This window comes from Exophiala viscosa (genome assembly GCF_022695815.1).
Source record: "Exophiala viscosa unplaced genomic scaffold EDD37scaffold_18, whole genome shotgun sequence".
Lineage (NCBI taxonomy): Eukaryota > Fungi > Ascomycota > Eurotiomycetes > Chaetothyriales > Herpotrichiellaceae > Exophiala > Exophiala viscosa.
The window spans coordinates 1-18,006 of NW_026944370.1; the positions used below are offsets into that span (position 1 = coordinate 1).

General features: G+C 49.2%; 7 protein-coding genes across 7 annotated transcripts; 3 read left to right on the forward strand and 4 right to left on the reverse strand.

Moving 5' to 3' along the window:
• Positions 1 to 25: 25 nt before the first annotated feature.
• On the reverse strand, positions 26 to 2,433 carry EDD37DRAFT_597320 (uncharacterized protein). Its single transcript, XM_062814596.1, has 9 exons — positions 2,080 to 2,433; positions 1,979 to 2,021; positions 1,683 to 1,927; positions 1,366 to 1,619; positions 1,176 to 1,312; positions 1,019 to 1,117; positions 815 to 954; positions 645 to 757; positions 26 to 588 (listed from the first exon to the last, which is right to left on the reverse strand). The coding sequence occupies exons 1-9, from the start codon at positions 2,361 to 2,363 to the stop codon at positions 92 to 94; spliced, it is 1,812 nt and encodes a 603-aa protein (XP_062665201.1). The 5' UTR covers positions 2,364 to 2,433; the 3' UTR covers positions 26 to 91.
• A 681-nt stretch (positions 2,434 to 3,114) lies between these two features.
• Positions 3,115 to 4,789, reverse strand: EDD37DRAFT_584307 (Alpha/Beta hydrolase protein; the record flags this gene model as incomplete). The annotated part of the gene is made up of 3 exons (XM_062814439.1): positions 3,115 to 4,107; positions 4,170 to 4,354; positions 4,408 to 4,789. Coding segments are annotated over 3 exons (1,557 nt in total), but the record flags the coding sequence as incomplete, so codon positions are not given.
• Positions 4,790 to 5,314: 525 nt separating this feature from the next.
• EDD37DRAFT_670007 (putative short chain alcohol dehydrogenase) lies at positions 5,315 to 6,453 on the reverse strand. The gene is made up of 3 exons (XM_062819352.1): positions 6,201 to 6,453; positions 5,603 to 6,140; positions 5,315 to 5,545 (listed from the first exon to the last, which is right to left on the reverse strand). The coding sequence occupies exons 1-3, from the start codon at positions 6,276 to 6,278 to the stop codon at positions 5,334 to 5,336; spliced, it is 828 nt and encodes a 275-aa protein (XP_062665203.1). The 5' UTR covers positions 6,279 to 6,453; the 3' UTR covers positions 5,315 to 5,333.
• Positions 6,454 to 6,801: 348 nt separating this feature from the next.
• EDD37DRAFT_643474 (MFS transporter) lies at positions 6,802 to 9,582 on the forward strand. Its single transcript, XM_062817430.1, has 8 exons — positions 6,802 to 7,308; positions 7,419 to 7,436; positions 7,493 to 7,518; positions 7,584 to 8,408; positions 8,494 to 8,710; positions 8,764 to 8,834; positions 8,891 to 9,032; positions 9,105 to 9,582. Exons 1-8 carry the CDS (start codon positions 7,280 to 7,282, stop codon positions 9,265 to 9,267), a joined length of 1,491 nt encoding a protein of 496 aa, XP_062665204.1. The 5' UTR covers positions 6,802 to 7,279; the 3' UTR covers positions 9,268 to 9,582.
• A 45-nt stretch (positions 9,583 to 9,627) lies between these two features.
• EDD37DRAFT_643497 (fungal-specific transcription factor domain-containing protein) lies at positions 9,628 to 12,541 on the forward strand. Its single transcript, XM_062817431.1, has 15 exons — positions 9,628 to 9,965; positions 10,025 to 10,079; positions 10,129 to 10,159; positions 10,207 to 10,253; positions 10,302 to 10,494; positions 10,544 to 10,554; positions 10,601 to 10,872; positions 10,928 to 10,998; positions 11,047 to 11,219; positions 11,268 to 11,405; positions 11,456 to 11,514; positions 11,563 to 11,669; positions 11,719 to 11,771; positions 11,827 to 12,079; positions 12,126 to 12,541. The coding sequence occupies exons 1-15, from the start codon at positions 9,851 to 9,853 to the stop codon at positions 12,468 to 12,470; spliced, it is 1,923 nt and encodes a 640-aa protein (XP_062665205.1). The 5' UTR covers positions 9,628 to 9,850; the 3' UTR covers positions 12,471 to 12,541.
• A 520-nt stretch (positions 12,542 to 13,061) lies between these two features.
• EDD37DRAFT_214400 (FAD dependent oxidoreductase) lies at positions 13,062 to 15,349 on the reverse strand. The gene is made up of 12 exons (XM_062810319.1): positions 14,967 to 15,349; positions 14,682 to 14,913; positions 14,492 to 14,629; positions 14,271 to 14,445; positions 13,988 to 14,223; positions 13,897 to 13,934; positions 13,709 to 13,844; positions 13,609 to 13,641; positions 13,496 to 13,554; positions 13,400 to 13,436; positions 13,199 to 13,343; positions 13,062 to 13,142 (listed from the first exon to the last, which is right to left on the reverse strand). The coding sequence occupies exons 1-12, from the start codon at positions 15,176 to 15,178 to the stop codon at positions 13,081 to 13,083; spliced, it is 1,503 nt and encodes a 500-aa protein (XP_062665206.1). The 5' UTR covers positions 15,179 to 15,349; the 3' UTR covers positions 13,062 to 13,080.
• Positions 15,350 to 15,645: 296 nt separating this feature from the next.
• On the forward strand, positions 15,646 to 17,955 carry EDD37DRAFT_643524 (general substrate transporter). The gene is made up of 6 exons (XM_062817432.1): positions 15,646 to 15,934; positions 15,986 to 16,765; positions 16,831 to 17,048; positions 17,134 to 17,233; positions 17,287 to 17,632; positions 17,688 to 17,955. Exons 1-6 carry the CDS (start codon positions 15,796 to 15,798, stop codon positions 17,722 to 17,724), a joined length of 1,620 nt encoding a protein of 539 aa, XP_062665207.1. The 5' UTR covers positions 15,646 to 15,795; the 3' UTR covers positions 17,725 to 17,955.
• The last annotated feature ends 51 nt before the right edge of the window (positions 17,956 to 18,006 follow it).

Here is an 18,006-nt window from a genome sequence, read left to right on the forward strand (position 1 = left end):
CACACACACACACACACACACACAGACACACACAGAGACAGGCGAACCAGGCATCTATTTGTCTCTAACAGACCAATGCTGCATCGATCTTCTACAGAGCCACAACTCCCTTAAAACTAACCCGCGTCGTGGGGTCTGCCGGAGGGAGAACACCGCCAGGCGTCAAACCATCGCCCAAGTACCAAGAGAGGTCGCTACCGTTGTACTCTCTGGTGGAGAAGCCATTCCCTAAGAACCCGAAAGGGTTGCCGCTTTGATATTCGATCCTATAATCCTCATACCTCGGTTTCTCCATCAAAGTGAAGTACGTCAGTCGGGTGCCAGGAAACATTGCCAATGGTCCATCGCGTCTGCCTTGCTTAAACCAGCTTCGGCAATCACCGGACCAGGCAGTTCGTTTCAAAAAGACATCTGCGTGGGCTGCAAAAGCATCGCAGACTTCATGGCGCGGAGTGATACTCTTAATGTTCTCGGTCTGCATCTTTTTGACAATTGTAAGGAATTGTCGATAGACCATCTCAACAATCGGGAAAAATGAGCCATGACCAAGGGGTCCATATGGGCCCACACCAGTCCAATAGTTAGGTACTGTAGGTGGTCAGCACTCTCTTGGTATGATCGCTGCAGAGAAAGTTGAGCCTTACTGTCCGGGAATGCGACACCAAGGTACGAGATCGGTTTTCCCTTGAGCGAATCTTGTAGATTTGTTTCAGTTTTTCCAACAATAGGAAAACGAGGGATCCACGTCGTGTCGAACCTTTTAAAGTCAGTTAGTCAGTCGACTAGATGTGAAGCCTAGTAGTGCAGGATATACCCAGTAGCGCAGATTATTACGTCAACGTCGTGCTCCACGCCCTGGTGGTCCAAAAACCCTTTGGGGGTGATTTGTTGCAGGTCCTGAGTAAAAGTCGTTACATGGGGCATTGTCAGAGCTTCAAGGAAACCTGGTCCTGGCTGTTGGAAGTCAAAGGTCAACATTCGTCCGACCATTTTATTTTTCTGCATGCCGTTCACTTACCGTTGGACGCCTGCATCCCACTCCGAACGTGGTCGGAATTAGCTTGTCTATCAGGTCACGTCTTCCTTTGAGTCTTTCCTCCATTTGATTCCGTGAAAACTAAGTGATAAAATCCTCAGCCGATGTATCAAGTTGCTGCGATTGGTGTAGTCCTCACTGCTTTGGCTTCCTCAGCCTCTGGTGTCCCGGCCAGAATGAATTTGAAGCGTTGGTTCAGCTCGTCTTCTATTGTTTTGCAGTATTTGACGTATTCGGTTGGGTTTTCGGTGAAGGATTTCTTCTGCTCAGCCGTGTCTGGAATGTACTTTAGTGATCCGGCAAAGGAATATATCAACCATTCAACACACAGGCAAAGTTCCCACCATCAGGACCCGCAAATTTCTGAGCAAATCCTGCCGTGACCCATGTAGGTGACCTGATCCAGGTATAGAGATGACCAACCTGGGGAGCAATGGTTGCTGTCACTTGAATACCACTGCTACCGACTCCGATCACTGCTACGCGTTTACCATGCAGGTCGATGCTAGTGTCGTAGTTTGCAGTGTGACATATCTTACCCTGAAAGCTGTGCAAGCCGTCGATATCCGGCCACTTCCAGTTACTGAGATCCCAATTGCGTCTTAGTTCTGTCCATTCGAGGCCGACATGACCGAAGAGAACTTACTTGAGTAAACCACTCCCGTTTATCAGAACTTCGGCATGATCAATGAATTTGGCGCCGCTAATAAGGTCCTCGATGTGGACCTTCCATAAACCAGTCTCGTCATCCCAGTACGTCCCAGTGATAAGATGATTCAGTTTCATGTATTTGTCCAGGTCATATCGAACGACAACGTCTTTGAGATATTGCCAGATCTCTGTGCCAGACGAATAGAACTGCGACCAGTTTGGATTTCTAGCCCATGTGAACTTTCCTCCGTGTTAGTGTCCACGTCTCCAAAAGCCCGGCCGTCCACGTACCTGATAATTGGCAGATGGAATATCACACGCTATTCCCGGGTATCTGTGTGTGAAGTCAGTGCCGTGCACTATTCGTGTCGAAGCAGGGTTTAACAACTGACTTGTTTTCCCACCACGTTCCTCCAATCTCCTCATTCTTGTCGTAGCAGGTGAAAGAGACATTATTCAACATCTCAGGTAGAAACTTTGCCAGTGCGATAGCTGACGCTCCGCAACCAATATGGACGATGCGCATGGGGCGTTCGGTCCCGCATAGTTGCTCTTTTATCCTATATCCATCCGCATTCTCTCTGGGCCAGCCGTATGTATCTGGCAAGGCATCCAGATCGGTGATTCCGAATCTTGATTCGAACTCGACCCGTGGGTCATGCATGGAAGGTGCCATACCTCCAAATTTGAAAAACGCTGGTCTCGAAGCAAGAGAGGCGATACAGTGGCTATTGGGTCGACTTGTTTACTGAAACAGTGAAGTCTTCACACTCTACGTTTATTATCATCTGGTCGGTTTAGACGCCAGAGGCGCTTGGCATACAGAAGCATCTGATCTGTCCCAGCATAGCCTGTCCCCTAATACACTCCACCTTCGCAATCACGTCAACCGAAGTACAGTCATCCCCCATCTGCAGATTATAATGCAATTTCAAGGCCAGCCATGACAATTCACTACCACATCTCCTGTCACGCAGGGGTCTAGAGTCTTCAGAACCAGCGTGGGACAATGTGTCGATCTATCCACCTGTCAAGTGTAAAGTTTGCGGCCAAAAACCAAGGTTGCCAACAACACAGCAAATCTCGCTATGGTAGCGGTACCTAGCAAGCTGACCAGTGGAACAGGCAATAACGGCAATCTTCTTTGTATGGTGGAATGCCGAATCCTCGGTTATCGGTCGTGCTTGGAAGATGGTAAGTACTACTCGGAGTAATCGTTCCTCTGATATTACGGTCCGCTCTGAATGAAGCGATCATCTCCTATAGCCCACACTGTTTTCAGATGGAGAGGACGTGGCCTCACTTTGCTTGTCTAGGATCGAGGTCGATGGCACTATGAGAGAACGTGGAGGTCTTCGCTCTGTAATACAATCAAAATGACTCATCCTATCGCTCTACATGAGTGAAGAATATCAATCTGCAGGCCTTCTCATGTGCTCCAGCATTCGTTCTGCGGCATCAATGAGGATAGTTTCTCTTTCCTCAGTAGACACGAGTTGGGATAGCTTCTCAAACGCCTTCGATTCGACAAGGCCACTGTTTGCACCATTGAAGTACATGATTTTTTGGCCGGTCTTGAATGGTTCCCAAGCTTGCGTGCCGTAGACAAAGGCCAGGAAACGATCTGAAACAGCATCTGTAGTGAGTCTCCTCGCTTCTGGGGCATCAGTACCGGCTATTGCTGGGAGCCGGAACAAGTACGCATTGTCTAGGCAATGATAAGCACTCCCACGGTAAACACTTCCATTGAAGTCGTCGATTTGTTCGAATCTGTAAATCGAGATCGGGAACTGTGCTTGGCTCAGAGCCTGTGGCATCCTCGTGTATAGACAATCGGAAGCAAACTCTACAAAGCCGCTTAACGCTTTTTCTGGGGGTCCGGCAATTCCGTAAATTTGAATCACATCTCGCTCCATCTCCTGGTCTGGTATCATGACGTTGACGGTGGCAAGCAGTTCTTGTACACTCCATGAGGCCCAAAGTGTCTGGAACGTGATGACCTCGTCTGCTGCCCAACCGATCGTGAGACCTTGCAACCACTCCGGAAAATCACTGGTCCATTCCACCGGCTTTTGCTCTTCCTGGTAGGCAAACCAGATGGGATCCCAGACTGGTCGGATCAGCATTTTTCCTCTCACAAGCTCATCCATTTCGAGCTCCGTAAGGTTTCTCAGTTTTGTCAGTTTCTCGGAATTCGAAGACGATAGCCGCAGTCCTGTGCCCGTAACGAGTCGATCAAAGGTTTGTTGTGCTTGGGTCACACTGATGAACGGATCCAGGGGACTAGACATGATCCATCCAGCCCGGCAAAGAGGAATATCGGTGATAAGGTGAGTCAAAGCAGAAAATCCTCCTGCTGACTGTCCAGCGATAGTGACTTTGGACGGATTGCCGCCGAAATGATGAACATATCTCTGGACCTAATCAATTGGGGCCACATGGTTAGCCCAGCCTCGAACCAGACACCGCATCTATCACTGACCCATTGCAGAGCAAGTTGCTGATCGTGAAGCCCTTGATTCGGATAGTAGTTTTCCGCATTGCTCTCCGCCTCGGCTTGTAGCTCGCCGGAAGCGAGGAATCCATAGCGTCCAAGTCTGTAGTTGATGGTCACAAGTACACACGGCTTGCCCTTGTTGACAGAGTGCTTGATCAAGTAATTCCCATCTGCATGTATTAGCCATAATAATCTGATATTCGTCGAAACCCGATTTGCCTACCATACTCCGGGCCTCCAGCGCCAAAAATCCAGCCACCACCATGAATCCATACGACGACGGGGCAACCGCTTGGATCAAGCAGTGACTCAGACGGAGTGTAAATGTTGAGATTCAGGCATTCGAACTCGGACATTGACACTGGCGGCCAAGACACTGTCCCTGCAAAGAGATGCCTGCGACTTTCTTGATTTTTGTTCTCAGGCTGCGGACAACATGGCCCATACGCAGACGCATCGACAAAGTCACCCAATCGGTCAACCTCCAGAAGCGTCGCTGTCCGAAACCGTGCTGGAATAGATGCATATTTCAAACCGAGATAATTCGCCACTCCCTCTTGAGAGACAAATCCTTGTATCCATGTGTTGCTGATCTTGACCATTGGTTTGGCAGCAGCATTTTTCGACATGTTCTTGGACAATCAGTGGCAAACTTTGATGGAGTCAATGGTCCCAGCCCCCTTCGCGGATGATCTGAACGGTCTACAACACAAGACTAGGCATTTGACAAGGTAATTACGGGCCGAATATAACGAGATAGGAGGATCGAACGCTCGGAGTTGGAGTGTTGTTGCCACATCAACATTATGCAAAGGCCCTTACGTGTTCGATGTATTTGTCATGTCTAGGTGCCGTAGCGTCTGAAATCAGTGAATGCTAAGGGGCAGACGAAGCCTTGTCACAGCACCAGCATCTACATGTCGGTCTTTATTTACTAGAATGTGAGTGGTTCTTCGTACGGATTCAAACTACAGTCATATCCTACGTGACAGGTGGCTGAGGTATATTCACCGCAGAAAAGAAGTACTCCTTTGTCTAATTCTGACTCCTTGATGTTGGAACAAAGGCTCGTCAACGTGGCCTGGTGAGCTGAAAACTAGATACAGACCGCCCTTGTTATTTACTTCTAGGTTGCTAGATGGAAAATTGTCAGAAGTTGCCCCCGTTGACGGGTAGAATCTGGCCAGTAATAAAACTGGACCAGTCTGAAAGCAGAAAAACCACCGAGTCTGCTATGTCCGAGGGATAGGCCATCCTCCCTTTTGGAATGGACTCAATCAGGGCCTGTGTTAATTTGACGGCGGAGCGATCTTCAGGCGTGCCGCCCATTGCACCTCTCGCCAAAGGAGTATCCGTGACACCTGAAGTAATATTAGTTTTGATCCTGAACCACGCGAGCCGTGAATGGAACAACAGACCTGGTCCCACAGCATTGACTCGCAGTCGTGGAAAATCCTTTGCCCATGACCGCGTCAAGCCCAACACAGCATGCTTACTCGCAGTATACGCTGCCAGACCTTGAAGACCTCGAAGCGACGCTCCGCTTCCAATATTGACGATGGACCCTTGGCCAACACTCCGGGTTGCACCTGGAACAGCACCTGGAGCCTCTAGGTCCTGTTGCTCAGACATCCTGCGGATCGCTTCCGTGCCCATGTTCCACACGCCAGTGACATTTACCTCCATGTTCAGGCGGTAAAGGTCGTCCGAGGGAAGTTTTCCCTCCCAGGGACAAACCCCTGCACAACTCACGAGCCCATCTAATCGGCCGGGGATCGTGTCGAGGAATTTTCGACACGCCTCTCGTTTGGTGATATCGCATTTTCCTGTGAAATGAAGCCTTTCTTGGTCTGCAATCTCTTTTGGTGGGGTCTCCATCAAATCGACAACGTAAACGTTGGCTCCTAGGAGGAGAAGTGTCTTGACGATGGCAAGGCCAATTCCTGAGCCGCCACCCTACAATGTCTTTCAGCAAGTGGATTGAAGGCCGCCACCAGACGGATTGCAAACACATACCGTGATGGCAATATTGCGTTCAGCAAAGGACAACGAATCTCCCATGCCACCAGTTTGTTGAGGTGTGACACTGCCCATTGTCTTGGAAGTCTTGTTAACGCCGTAAAATTCCAACTAGAAACAGCTTGAAGCAGCAACTCGCCATGTCATCGGCCCAGTACATATGTAGGCTCTGTTCACATCCCGGACGCAAGCAGCAGTACAGTCACCGATGAGCGTGATCCTCCTCGCCCCACGGTGGGTTGGTCAACCCACATACACTTGTTGCTGGGTAGTATTACCCCATACTGTTTCTCAATCGATGATCGTAAGCTCATAGGGAAGGTGTATTACGAAGTCCGCAGTTACGTGAACTGGTCTGAACCCGAAATCTGTCAGAAGCCAGCGGGACAAAACCTGGAGCAATAGTGGTGGCTTTCGAGGGGAACTTGTGGAGAGCGGGCGCGGGAACGGTAGACAGTAAGCTACCTTAACTTATATTAGCATTTCACTCTGGACCGACGACAGAATGCCAAGGGCCCTTTAGAGTTCCCTCTGGTGACTTGAGACGAGACGGCATGTAATTACTTGTACAGTCATCTTGCGGTCCCCGGTTCAGGCCGTTGGCCGCAACATCGAGTCACCCAATCAATCAATCAATCAGTAAGCTATGTTTTTAGCTTTGGTTGTTCGTCGTCCACCGTTACCAACAACATGCTCCTCCAGTTACAAATTCTTGTAGACTTCTGGGCACAGACGGCAGGCTAATAACATCGTATAAATCTAGCACAAAGGTTATCTAGTTAGGGAACAAGCTTTCATTCGGGAAGCCCCCTTTTCCCCGGAGTGGTGGTGCCACATCCGATGTTGGCTGGACTCTCGCTTCAAAAGCCAGACGTTAGGATCAGCTGCGTGACATCTTTGATGAGTGTGCGATAGCTCACGTACGGCTCAGGAACGAAGGAGAGATTGGACACTCCAACAGGCTGAGCCAGTGTCAACATATGTTCTTATAACCTTCCCGGCAGGCCCTCAGTGGTCGGCGTTGTGTCCAAGCAAGAAGGATTTTCGTCCATGAACTCAGGATCTGAATACCAACAATGGGGAGGACGTACACTTTACTCTGCGCGTAAGTCTTTACGACAAGCACAAGCCCATACACCCCGCTTCAGACTCAACCGTTTTCTTTCTTCCAGATGAATCCTTCCCTAGCAAACTTCGCTAATCCTTGGTCAACAGGCTTTTCGCGACCACTGGGTTTGTCACATCTGCCCCCTCACTGTTTCCACGTACGATTTGCTAAATCTACTAAGGTCGCTCATTTGGGGATATGACTCGGGTAGGATTCGTTCTTCGCAGAGGTTATCCCGGTTATGCCTTTCTCCTGACTGTTCGCTTTGAAAGGGATCATCAGTACAACTCTAGCACAAAAAACTTTTTTGCCCTACTTTGGCAACCCTTCCGCAGATATGATCGGTGCCATTGTGTCGACTTACTCGGGAGGCACGGGCATTGGCAACATCCTCGGTGGGTGGCTGGCCGATTATGTGGGAAGAAAGAAGACAATCTGGGTGGCTGCAATCTTTGCGCTCATCGGAGGCATCCTTCAAACTGCTGCCATTAACATTGTCATGTTCCTGGTGGGACGGATTATAGCTGGATTTGCCATTGGGCTCGTTTTTGCCGTCAGTTCTATCTACAACGCGGAGATCTCCCCCCCAAAGATTCGTGGAGTTGTCGTTGGCATGCAGGCTCAGCTTATCTGCATAGGATTTGCTTTTGCGAACTGGGTTGGATGCTTTGCTGCTTACAACAAAAGTGACGCGGCTTGGAGAGTGCCTCTTAGTCTGCAAATCCTTTTTGCTGCTGTTTTGATACTAGGTTTATTCTGGCTCCCCGAAAGTCCTCGATGGCTCATCCAGAAGGCCCGTTATGAAGATGCTCACATTGTTCTTCAAAAGCTTCATTCTGACGAGGCTGAGCCCGATTTCTACAAGCGCGAATTCGATCAAATCAAACAGCAAATCAACTACGAGAGAGAGGTAACTATCAAGTCATGGTGGGCCTTATTTACCAAGCCATCCTATCGGCATCGTCTTCTTCTTGGAATCGGAGTACAAGTACTAGTTCAGGCTACCGGAGCTAATGCTCTCAACTACTACCAGACGATTCTCTTTGAAAGCGTAGGTATCGAGGGACACGCTGTCCTTTGGGTATCTGTCGGCTATGGTATGTCAAATTCTTCGGTGACAGCGACGAGCAAAGTCCATTCCACCCTTCCAGGAGGAAGAAAAGATAGGCTGACAGACTACAGGAATGATGGGCGTGATTGCCAACACAGCTTGTTTAATGTACATCGACAAGGTTGGACGACGTGTTGCTCTCATTCTCTCAGCCTCCGCCCAAGCTGTGGTCATGACACTAATCATGGTATTTTTCAAATACTTCGCCAACGGCACCAGCAAAAACAAAGTGGGACAAGGCTTTGCTATTGCTTGGATATACTGCCTCTCGATTTCATTCTCCCTGGGGTCCGTGTTGCCAAGTCCCTAAATGGCCACAACTTCTAAGCTTGTGAAAACAGATATACTACTCTACAGATACTCTACATGACCGAGATCTTTCCAACAGCTCTTCGCGCTCGTGGCACAGCAAGTAGGAGTCTCCCAGCCTCATCGACCTTTCAAATTCACTGCTGACTCTGAACGTAGTTTGCGCCTTCATGGGCACTGCAATGGGTGTCCTTTTCAGTCAGGTCAGCCCCAAAGCGATTGCAAGTCTTGGTTGGAAGTACTTTTCTGTCTTTCTGGCCTGTGATGTGGTCGCAGCCTTGACATACTATTTTTTTTATCCGTACGTTCCATTGCTTATCCCAATTGAAACTCGAGCTCCGGAGAGAACTCTCTATACTAACTATGAAGGTAGTGAAACAAGAGGGAAGACGTTGGAAGAAATGGCAGAGCTCTTTGGAGAAGAAGTGGCTTTCACTGATCACATTTCAAGTGTTACGACAAAGGAAAATGGGGACAAGTCAATGGAAACTACAGCCCGAGCCCAACAGGTGGAGATTGAGTTATTTGCAGCATAACTGGATGAGAAACTCTGGCCGGCGCAATGAGAGCATCCCACTAGGCCGTGGTATATACGGACTCCTTATCCCACTTCAACAGAAGCTGTGTAGATGACCCAAACTCCTTTCCGAACCTATACTACGAGAAGTATAATAATCTCTACTCGACGAGGGTACCCTAGCTATTAATTAGTTAATCTCTACCGTAAAGAATTATGTCAATTAGCTTAGGCGGAATGAGGAAAGACCAAAAGTACGACTAGACTTATTAGAAGGTCGATCAAATATTAATCGAAGAAGCTTCGACTTCGGAGGTAAAAGGCTAGTAGAAATTATAAAGACTTCGCACCCGATCGGTCTTAATAAGACTAAAGTCAAAGAGATTCATGACTCTACTCCGGCAAACTTGCCTTAGGGGATAGCTTCAAGGCCAGCCTAAGCGAGGCAAAGCTTACCTTAAGTTCGTCTTGTCGAAAGTTTAGGTACGTTATAGGCATGGCCGCCTACCCGGCTCATTGGCCGCTAACTGAGGTGCTTATCTTCGGCCCGACCGCTTCACCGTCTGTTCCTTTCCCCCCTCATTCTTTGCGACGACAGTGTCATGAACGACCCGATTGCGCAGGACCCAGAGTATCAAGCGATGCAAAGCGATAGGCTCCAGAAGCGGAAAAGAGTCGAGGTCAATGGGGGACCATCTCGACGGAGCACGAACGCTTGTATGTCTCCAGTGTGCCTATCTGTGATCCATGGACTCTTACATTTGTGATTACTGTAGGTCACCGCTGCAAAGGCAAAAAGCTGAAATGCCATTTTGTCGGAAGTATTCAGGAGTATGCTCGGCACACACCTATGGTGCCTGCTTCATTGACTTTTGCATAGTAAGTGTGCTGCATGTACCAGGGCCCATGCAGGTAGGCTATCGAGACATTATTCTAGCCCTTCGCTGATGGCGGTCACGATTGCGTCTTCGATGCACCACCTGATGGTGTGCCACGAGGCCCTGAGTAAGTTAGAAAAAGAAATCGATTGATGTGGGTACTGATTATTGGTAGATATGTTGCGTCTCTTGAAGCCCGTGTTGCTTTATTAGAGTCTGAGCTTCGACGGGCAGACCTAGGGTCGCCTCTTGTGAATCATCGTACATACGGTGCAGGTGACAGATCTGTTCCTAGTCCGACAGTTGCGGCGGACCAAGGTAGATCCGGACTTACAGCAAGAGGAAGTGGCGGGTTCTCATTCACAGAGGTGATCTCGTCCTTCAGAAGTCTTGTTCGCCTTGCTGACATTCACGAAGCTTGTTGAAAGGTACTCACCTGCCATGTCCTTCGACCTTCCTCTGACTTCTTCACAGCAGTCTCCAGCAAGGGCAGAAATCTCCAGAAACGACCACAGAGATAACCTCTTTCAATATGTTACAGGGAGGACCCCCAATCTCGGAGATGCAGGCAACGTCATTACCAGAGCTCCCATCAAAAGAAGTCGGCAATGCACTGCTTGAAACAGTATACTCGTACACTCAATCGCGATATTGCCTCGTCGATTGGGTTCGTGTCAGAGAATGGCATGAACGTCGAGAAGAGATATGTCATTGCACGAAAGGAGATGGCGTTGACTCTCAAACAGGTATAGGCGGCCAGTTCGATTTCGCCTCGGTCTGCGAGTACCTGATACTTCATAGGAGCCTTCTTTATCTGGATCATTTACAGCATCGGAAGCGGGTTTACGGCAAACCCAGAATACCCGCCCAGGGTGAGTATTGTGCTTCCTAGCCTAAGTCAGCGCCCAATAACGTTCCAGGCATACTTCTCACATGCCCTTAAGTATCTCCATGCTGTCTTGAGTTTACAAAACCTGAGCACGGTTCAAGCATTACTCATCATGTGCCAATATCACTTTCGGGTAACTGTGAGTACTCTATCAGCCTTCTTACGCAGAGCTAATGACATGACCAAGGGTGGACCATCAGTGTGGTGAGTTGGAAATCTGCGGATTGGCGTCGACCACTGAACATGCGGCAGGCACCTATCTGGCATCATCATGCGCCTTTGTGTCGAACTTGGCTACCACAGAAAAGCGGCCAAGATCACGGGCAACTATGACCCACTTGTCCTAGAGCTCCAGAAGCGATTCTTCTGGTGTGCATACAGCTTCGATCGGCAAGTCACAAAGTACTCATGCTTAACATCGGAAGCTAACAATCTGGAAGGCTTGTGTCAATGATAGCTCGACGTCCGTTCAGCATTCACGATCTTGATATAGACGTTGAGGGATGCACCTCTCCCCAAGACTCTAACGCTTTGCTAATCATACAGCAGCTCCCGGTGAATGTTGATGTCGCGTGTACAGATCGCGAGAAGATTCGGGATCTTCAGCTCAGGCAAGCAGCTGGGGCAAATCCGGAGATTGGCACGGTCACCACGGTAGTAACCACAAGTCGCCATTCTATATACCATGCTTATGGAACGGTAGCTGACCTCGGCTCTACATCACTACGAGATGTATCGTTTGAGGTCCAGAATAATGTTTGCTCTATACCCCTACGAGAATTCGAGTGCCATCGCTGACCGTGCCTTCCAGAACGAGACTATTCGGACCACACGCTTTTCCCCCAACATACGAAGAGATCAAGCAATTACTAGGCGCCCTTGATCACTGGAGAGATACAGCACCCCAAGACCTGCCACCGGGATGCCCAAAACAATCGGACGAACGCAAAACCGGGTTTTATTTGCAGGCAGTCCTCCTCGTAATGCGGCCAGTACTGATCCAGAAAGTTGTCGAGGGAGACTTGCTCCTTCTTTGCGCCGGAAAGGCAGCAGAAGCATGCGAGGTATGCACCTTGATTAGCCCCCCTTCACCTTCGCTGACTGCCCCAGAATGTCAAACACTTGAGTCTCAGCCCGGAGACTCAGATAGCGAGGACTGACCTATATCAAGCTTTCTACTGTGGCATAACCCTGCTTCAATGCTTAGCTTTGCAACCTATGATTCTGCCTGCACGTCGCACAGTACGCGCAATTGTTGCGTGCTCAAGCACTTTAGCTGTATATACGCGACATTTCGCCGGTGCTGCACCATTTCTGGAGCTCTTCGAAAAGTTATCCGATCGATTCTTAGGCAGCAGTGACGATCCGGCTCTGGCTAACCTCAATTCTTTACTCCGGCTACGAGCCATACTCCAGGAGATAATGTCCAGCGACCCGTCGGAGACCTCGAAGTAAGTGTGTCGCCATAAATACATCTGTCGGAGTGATAACATAAGCCTACAGGATGTTGCATCTATTATCTGAAGATCAAGTTGAAGCCCCTGCTCTTTTTGTTCCTACCCATGAAGGCATGGTAAGCATTGACCATCATCGAGTGTATCGAAGCGACCTAACCTGCCAGTCCCAGATGCAAGACTACCATTTTCCGATGACAGGGGACTTTTCATCTGTGGTAGGGATTAGTGATGCGGCCATGCCCTTCGACATGCCCTTCGATGTTTTCGATCTCAATGGATCTCAGGAGGATTTGGCAGACTTTTGGAGCGGCTCATAGTGTCATGAACTGACTCGAACATATTGTCGCGCTATCACTTGCATCACAATGTGTGTTGATGCATGACCTATATCCTATGTCTTCAGATGGGAACGCTCAGGACCGAAGTCCGTTACCCCAAGTTAGAACTTCACTTCCTGTGATACTAATACTTACCACGTCTCTTTGTTCACGCCCATGGTCTTCACTTCACATTGACCGCGTTGAATCTGGCATACTGCGTGGCTTCCCAAGGTCCAAGGCGGTAGGATAGTCGTGTTAGTCACCATGCTTGCCAAACGGTCTTGTACTTCATAGCTGGGCTTGGAGAGGAGTGGTAGTGGTGCTCTCCCGTGTGAACTTGAAGTCGCGAGCTGCATGCAAAGGTTTGTCAGCTATATCACAGTGGCATCATCTTACCAATACTCACGCTCGGCCATATGTAGTCTGGACATGGCTCTCGGTCCAAACTCTCCTTGCTCGAGTCCGTTGCACACTTTGCCTTCCTCAACCGTTCGCCATTTCCATAACTGCGTAAATTCATCCGGAACACGCTCGAGTTGATTCTTGACATGCTGAATTTCGATGTCGTCAGAAGAGTGACCATATCACACAACAAAAATGTACCTACTCTGCCAAGTAAGGGCAAAAATTTGAAAGCATGACCACTGTAGCAGCGTCAGCATGGTTGAGTGCAGTCTTGACGAGAAGGGCTGGAAGCACTTACGAGCCACCAGTGCAAATGAAAAGCGAGTCTGAGTATCCCGGGACGTAGTCAATGAGAAACTAGGAAGGGCGTTCGGTAAGTAGCTGGCCACAAAAGCTGTGCGTTGATCTTACGTCGTTATCGATCGAGTCTGTATACCAGCATAGCTGCACGGCTATTAGCATGCGTCTCTTCCGAGACCACCAGCAAAAAATGCCAAAGATGCAGACGTACTCTCGTGTCTGTAAAGCCAAACTCTGCCAATTCTGGAAATGCTTTGCCAATGACCTCCTTTACCAATTTGAGGCCATAGAGAGGCACGGTGGTAATCGGCTCCGAGGTGTATTTGGTGCGTGGTGTTGATACACGGCTATACAAGCCTGCGGTCAGTCCCTGAACTGGATCTTCCACGAAGGACTCACAGGTTGGAAGCAGTAGGATGGTCTTCGAAATTCGTGAACTGCGTTGCCAGGTCTTAGCTTTGTGGAACTCGTCGTAGTGGACTTCGCTTACCTTCCGCCCACGGAAGCCAAACTTCAGGCGTCCATCTCTGGTGATGGGCCAGCCGCCGCCTTGATAGTATTCGTCGCCTTGCCCGCGCCTGTATGACCAGACCGGAAAGTTCTTAGAATCGAACCTCTCCCACAAATCTTTCCTGTCCTTTGGAATGTCAACGAACATCACTGTGCCAGCGGTTGCCTCGATGGCTCGATGCGCTTCAGGTATGATTGTGGCTGTCCATCCACCACCTAGGATGGCATTAGTGCCTCAGCCTTGACGACAGGTTCGTACTCACAGGCAACAATGACACGGTCCGCAAGGTGGTCCAGACCATCACACGTCTTGATGCCGGTCACTTTCCTCTGGGAGCCATTCTCCTCAACGAGGAGCTCTCGAAGCTTGCCTTGTGGGCTGTCGAGAACGAATTTGACTCCAGCCTTCTGACATAGAAATCTTGCGTAAGTGCAAGCCTGAAGCATCAGCACTTCCTCCTGCCTTTGATCGCTTTTGATATACCTTGTCTGCGAGAGTAACACCACCTTGAACGTCAATGAAACCATTGGTGTCATTGTTGTTGATTCCGTCCAGAGCGTGAAGCTTCTCCACCCACTTGGGATTGATCTTGCGAAGGCGTTCTTCATCGTCAGGATTACCCTAAAGTTCCGCAAATTAGTGCCTATCAGATCTGTCGCGTGGGCCGTTGTACCTTGATGAATTGTAGCTTCCGAAATTCAGGCGCCGACGTCTCCATTGACTTCAGGCTATCCACATAGAAGTCTCTCAATGTTGGCCCTTCGGCAAGGAATATGTTTCCACAAAGATCGAGAACTTTGTCATTAGGAGTCAAACCATGAGGCAGTTCTGCTTGAGTGCTCTCTTTGATCTCCTTGTTCCACGCTAGCCACGTCTCCCTGGCCTCTATCGCAAGTCTTTGATAGCTAGAGTCACACGATATCAGTCTTGTGAGTTGCAAGGCCATCATCTTTCATACTGGAGTTCTTTTCCATAGCCAGTCCGAAAGGTCTTGTTGATGTCGGCAGAAGCCCCGTCGCAGCCTGCAAATGGGCTGTAGTGGCCATTGTCTAGTGGGCATCGATCAAAGATTGTGATGTTGTCATAGCCGTCTCGAGCGAGCCACAGTCCCGTGCTCAGTCCAAAGACACCACCACCCACAATGATGATCTTCGAATCGTGGGACAACATCTTGGATAGAAAATATCTCAGACCAAATACTAGCTACCAATATAAGCCTGACCCTTCTATGTTACCAACAAACGGTCTCTACATGGCTTAAACGTATTCTGCCAATGCGGGAGCTAATAGACGCAGCTTCGGATTTCCGAGCTGTGAAGATGGTTTCGAGAAAGCTGTGCATGATTCCGTATGCGCAATGTCAGAGTCGTTGAAGTTTAGCAAAGTAACGCACCTATCAGCCCGTCCAAAGGCTTTGCTTATCGCATGGAGAATCGACAATGCCTGAGATAATGGGAGGACGAACGCGGCAAAACCATTATTAGTCAAAGCCACAGATAACGCCATTGGCGGCTCACGTCGTGATAAAGTCCCTGACATTCTCGGACTGCTTCCGAGGACCGGGTAAGCCGAGCATTTTCACCGAAGTCCGGCCATCTTCACAGTAACCATCTAACAAACACATCGTCAAACCCTCGTATTACTGGAGAATAAATAACCTTGTAATGGAGCGCACTTCACGACAAAAATGGGCAGTTCCGAATTTGCGCATCTGACGCCTTTCGATTTGATCACCGGTGGAGCAACCTTAGTCCTCATCATTGACAGGACGTTTCAAGACAGTCGATATGGGTTTCAAGAACCTTCTTACTGAGTCTCCTATGGCAAGCTTTGGCAAGAGAATCCAAGCCGCTCCAAGAGAAGTCATCTTCAATCGCAACTTGATCCTCACCACAATTTTGTATGCCTCGGCCGCCATACCTGCAAGCAAGTAATCCCTGACGATGGTCAATTGAATACACACTGACCGCATTCAAGCATGGGATCAAGGCATGGCCTCTGCTGTACCCACCCTGCCGGGCTTTCAGCAACATTTTGGCATAAGCTCCGGCAGCAATGCAAAGGCGATACGCAACTTCGTCTCCATCGTTTATATTGGTTACGCAACAGGGTCACTCGTGTCCTTCTTCATCAATGACCGCCTGGGTCGGCTGTGGTCATACCGCCTATATCTCGCCGTGTGGGCCCTTGGACAGATAGTCGCAACCTTAGCGCCAGCACTAGGCGGACTTTACGCCTCGAGAATCATCACAGGAATCGGCATTGGCGCTTTGACCGTCACCGGCCCAATGGCTATCGTTGAGATCGCGCCACCAGAAATTCGAGGCCTACTCACCGCCTGGTTCACAGTAAGCATGAGTGTCGCACTCGTTTCGGCCGATTTCTGTGTCTATGGTGTCTTCAAGCACGTCTCAACCAGTCGCCTTCAATATCAGATTGTTTTCTTCTCGCCGTGCGTGTTTCTGTTCTTCGCCGTCATTGCCAGCTTCTTCCTATGCGAGTCGCCTCGGTGGCTGTGTCTTCTCGATAGGCATGACGATGCGGTGCGAACACTCGAGAGGCTTCGTGGCCTGCCGGCCAGTCACCCTCGGATGCAACAAGAGTTGAGCGAAATACAACAATCAATTGCACTGGAGAAGGAGCACCACGGTGCTGGAAATCATAACGACATTTCCAGCATAATTAAAGAAACATTTCTGGTGCCGTCAAACTTGCGAAGGGTACAGCAGACCTTTCTTTCATACGCCCTGGCACAACGTAAGTATATCCTTCATTGTAACCCTTACAGCCGAACCAATACTGACACAGCTCAACGATGACAGTGTCAGGTGCGAGCAGTGTGACCAGCTATTTCATCCCTATCCTCAAGATTATGGGCGTTTCATCTGGTGGAAGTCGGAGCATCTTTCTCAGTGCCATGTATGCCGTCTCGAAGCTTGTCTTCTCCACCATTGCGTCCTTTCTCTTTATCGACGTCCTTGGGAGGCGTAAGTCGCTCTTCATTGGCATCGCCACCCAGATGGTGACGGACATATACATCGTAAGTATTCGTTTCTCAAGCTTTACAGTCATTGAAGCTTTGTTTCCCCCAAACAACAAATTGCTAACCTTCTCGTGATTTGCAGGGTATATACATCAAGTTCAAGCAGGAAGGCGACGCCTCAGCCGCTTCTTCTAGGGCGGCACTTGCATTGATTTTCATACATGCATTTGGCTATGCAGTTGGTAAGCAATTAAGACAAACAATCACAACAATTTCACTGACGGCTTCTTTCCAGGTCTTCTGTCCCTGCCTTATGTCTTTGGCGCCGAATTGTGGCCAAATCGCATTCGCTCATTCGGTGGTGCGTTGTCTCAGAGCTTCCATTGGTTATTCATCTATGCCATGACCTATGGTGTGCCGTCGCTGCTCGCGAACACGAACAACTGGGGAGCATTCATATTTTTCGCCAGCTGGTGCTTCATCGCATTGATTTACGTGTATGTGGCTGTTCCTGAACTCGCCGGTCTGAGTGTCGAAGACATCGACGTCCTCTTCAAGGGTCCATGGTTCAATGCCTACACACGCTCAAAGCCGCCCACTGAGATCACGACTGTGGATGACGAGAGTATGCGAGTCATCTCGTAAGCACTGTTCTTTTAGACTGTTACTGGCAGACCAGCTAATTTGCAGACTTAGTCATCAAAGGCAAGGAATGGTTGACAAGAAGAATTGATTTATTTCGGAACACGGCTGGCAGTGTCTCAGAAGGGTGGCACAGTCTGACCACTGTACATCTTCAAGGCCAGATAACTCGAATTTATGTATGACACTGCCATCTATCAACTAAATGTGTACCTACCACGAATTGATAGATGAGAGCAACACCGTTTACCCTTTTCACGCAGCGTGATTTACTCACCGATCGACGACTCGTCGTCGCCCTTAAACGGAGTTAAAACAGGCCGTCCTTAGACAAGGGAGATAGTGCCGGAAACCATCTCGTATTCTTGCCGTT

Bases quoted from the DNA above. Each gene is read 5' to 3' on its own strand.
- EDD37DRAFT_643497 (XM_062817431.1), top strand. From the start codon at position 9,851: ATGAACGACCCGATTGCGCAGGACCCAGAGTATCAAGCGATGCAAAGC. The intron at 10,873-10,927 runs GTATAGGCGGCC...GATACTTCATAG, and splicing joins TGGCGTTGACTCTCAAACAG to GAGCCTTCTTTATCTGGATC. The intron at 12,080-12,125 runs GTATGCACCTTG...TGACTGCCCCAG, and splicing joins AGGCAGCAGAAGCATGCGAG to AATGTCAAACACTTGAGTCT.
- EDD37DRAFT_597320 (XM_062814596.1), bottom strand. From the start codon at position 2,363: ATGGCACCTTCCATGCATGACCCACGGGTCGAGTTCGAATCAAGATTC. The intron at 955-1,018 runs GTAAGTGAACGG...GACTTCCAACAG, and splicing joins TGGGATGCAGGCGTCCAACG to CCAGGACCAGGTTTCCTTGA. The intron at 758-814 runs GTATATCCTGCA...TGACTTTAAAAG, and splicing joins GTAATAATCTGCGCTACTGG to GTTCGACACGACGTGGATCC.
- EDD37DRAFT_643474 (XM_062817430.1), top strand. From the start codon at position 7,280: ATGGGGAGGACGTACACTTTACTCTGCGC. The intron at 8,711-8,763 runs GTCCGTGTTGCC...TTGTGAAAACAG, and splicing joins TCGATTTCATTCTCCCTGGG to ATATACTACTCTACAGATAC. The intron at 8,835-8,890 runs GTAGGAGTCTCC...CTCTGAACGTAG, and splicing joins TCGCGCTCGTGGCACAGCAA to TTTGCGCCTTCATGGGCACT.
- EDD37DRAFT_214400 (XM_062810319.1), bottom strand. From the start codon at position 15,178: ATGTTGTCCCACGATTCGAAGATCATCATTGTGGGTGGTGGTGTCTTT. The intron at 14,914-14,966 runs GTATGAAAGATG...GTGTGACTCTAG, and splicing joins GGCTATGGAAAAGAACTCCA to CTATCAAAGACTTGCGATAG. The intron at 13,642-13,708 runs GTACGTCTGCAT...ATAGCCGTGCAG, and splicing joins TTGGCTTTACAGACACGAGA to CTATGCTGGTATACAGACTC.
- EDD37DRAFT_670007 (XM_062819352.1), bottom strand. From the start codon at position 6,278: ATGGGCAGTGTCACACCTCAACAAACTGGTGGCATGGGAGATTCGTTG. The intron at 6,141-6,200 runs GTATGTGTTTGC...AAGACATTGTAG, and splicing joins AACGCAATATTGCCATCACG to GGTGGCGGCTCAGGAATTGG. The intron at 5,546-5,602 runs GTCTGTTGTTCC...ATATTACTTCAG, and splicing joins AGTCAATGCTGTGGGACCAG to GTGTCACGGATACTCCTTTG.
- EDD37DRAFT_643524 (XM_062817432.1), top strand. From the start codon at position 15,796: ATGGGTTTCAAGAACCTTCTTACTGAGTCTCCTATGGCAAGCTTTGGC. The intron at 15,935-15,985 runs GCAAGTAATCCC...ACCGCATTCAAG, and splicing joins CTCGGCCGCCATACCTGCAA to CATGGGATCAAGGCATGGCC. The intron at 17,633-17,687 runs GTAAGCACTGTT...TTGCAGACTTAG, and splicing joins GAGAGTATGCGAGTCATCTC to TCATCAAAGGCAAGGAATGG.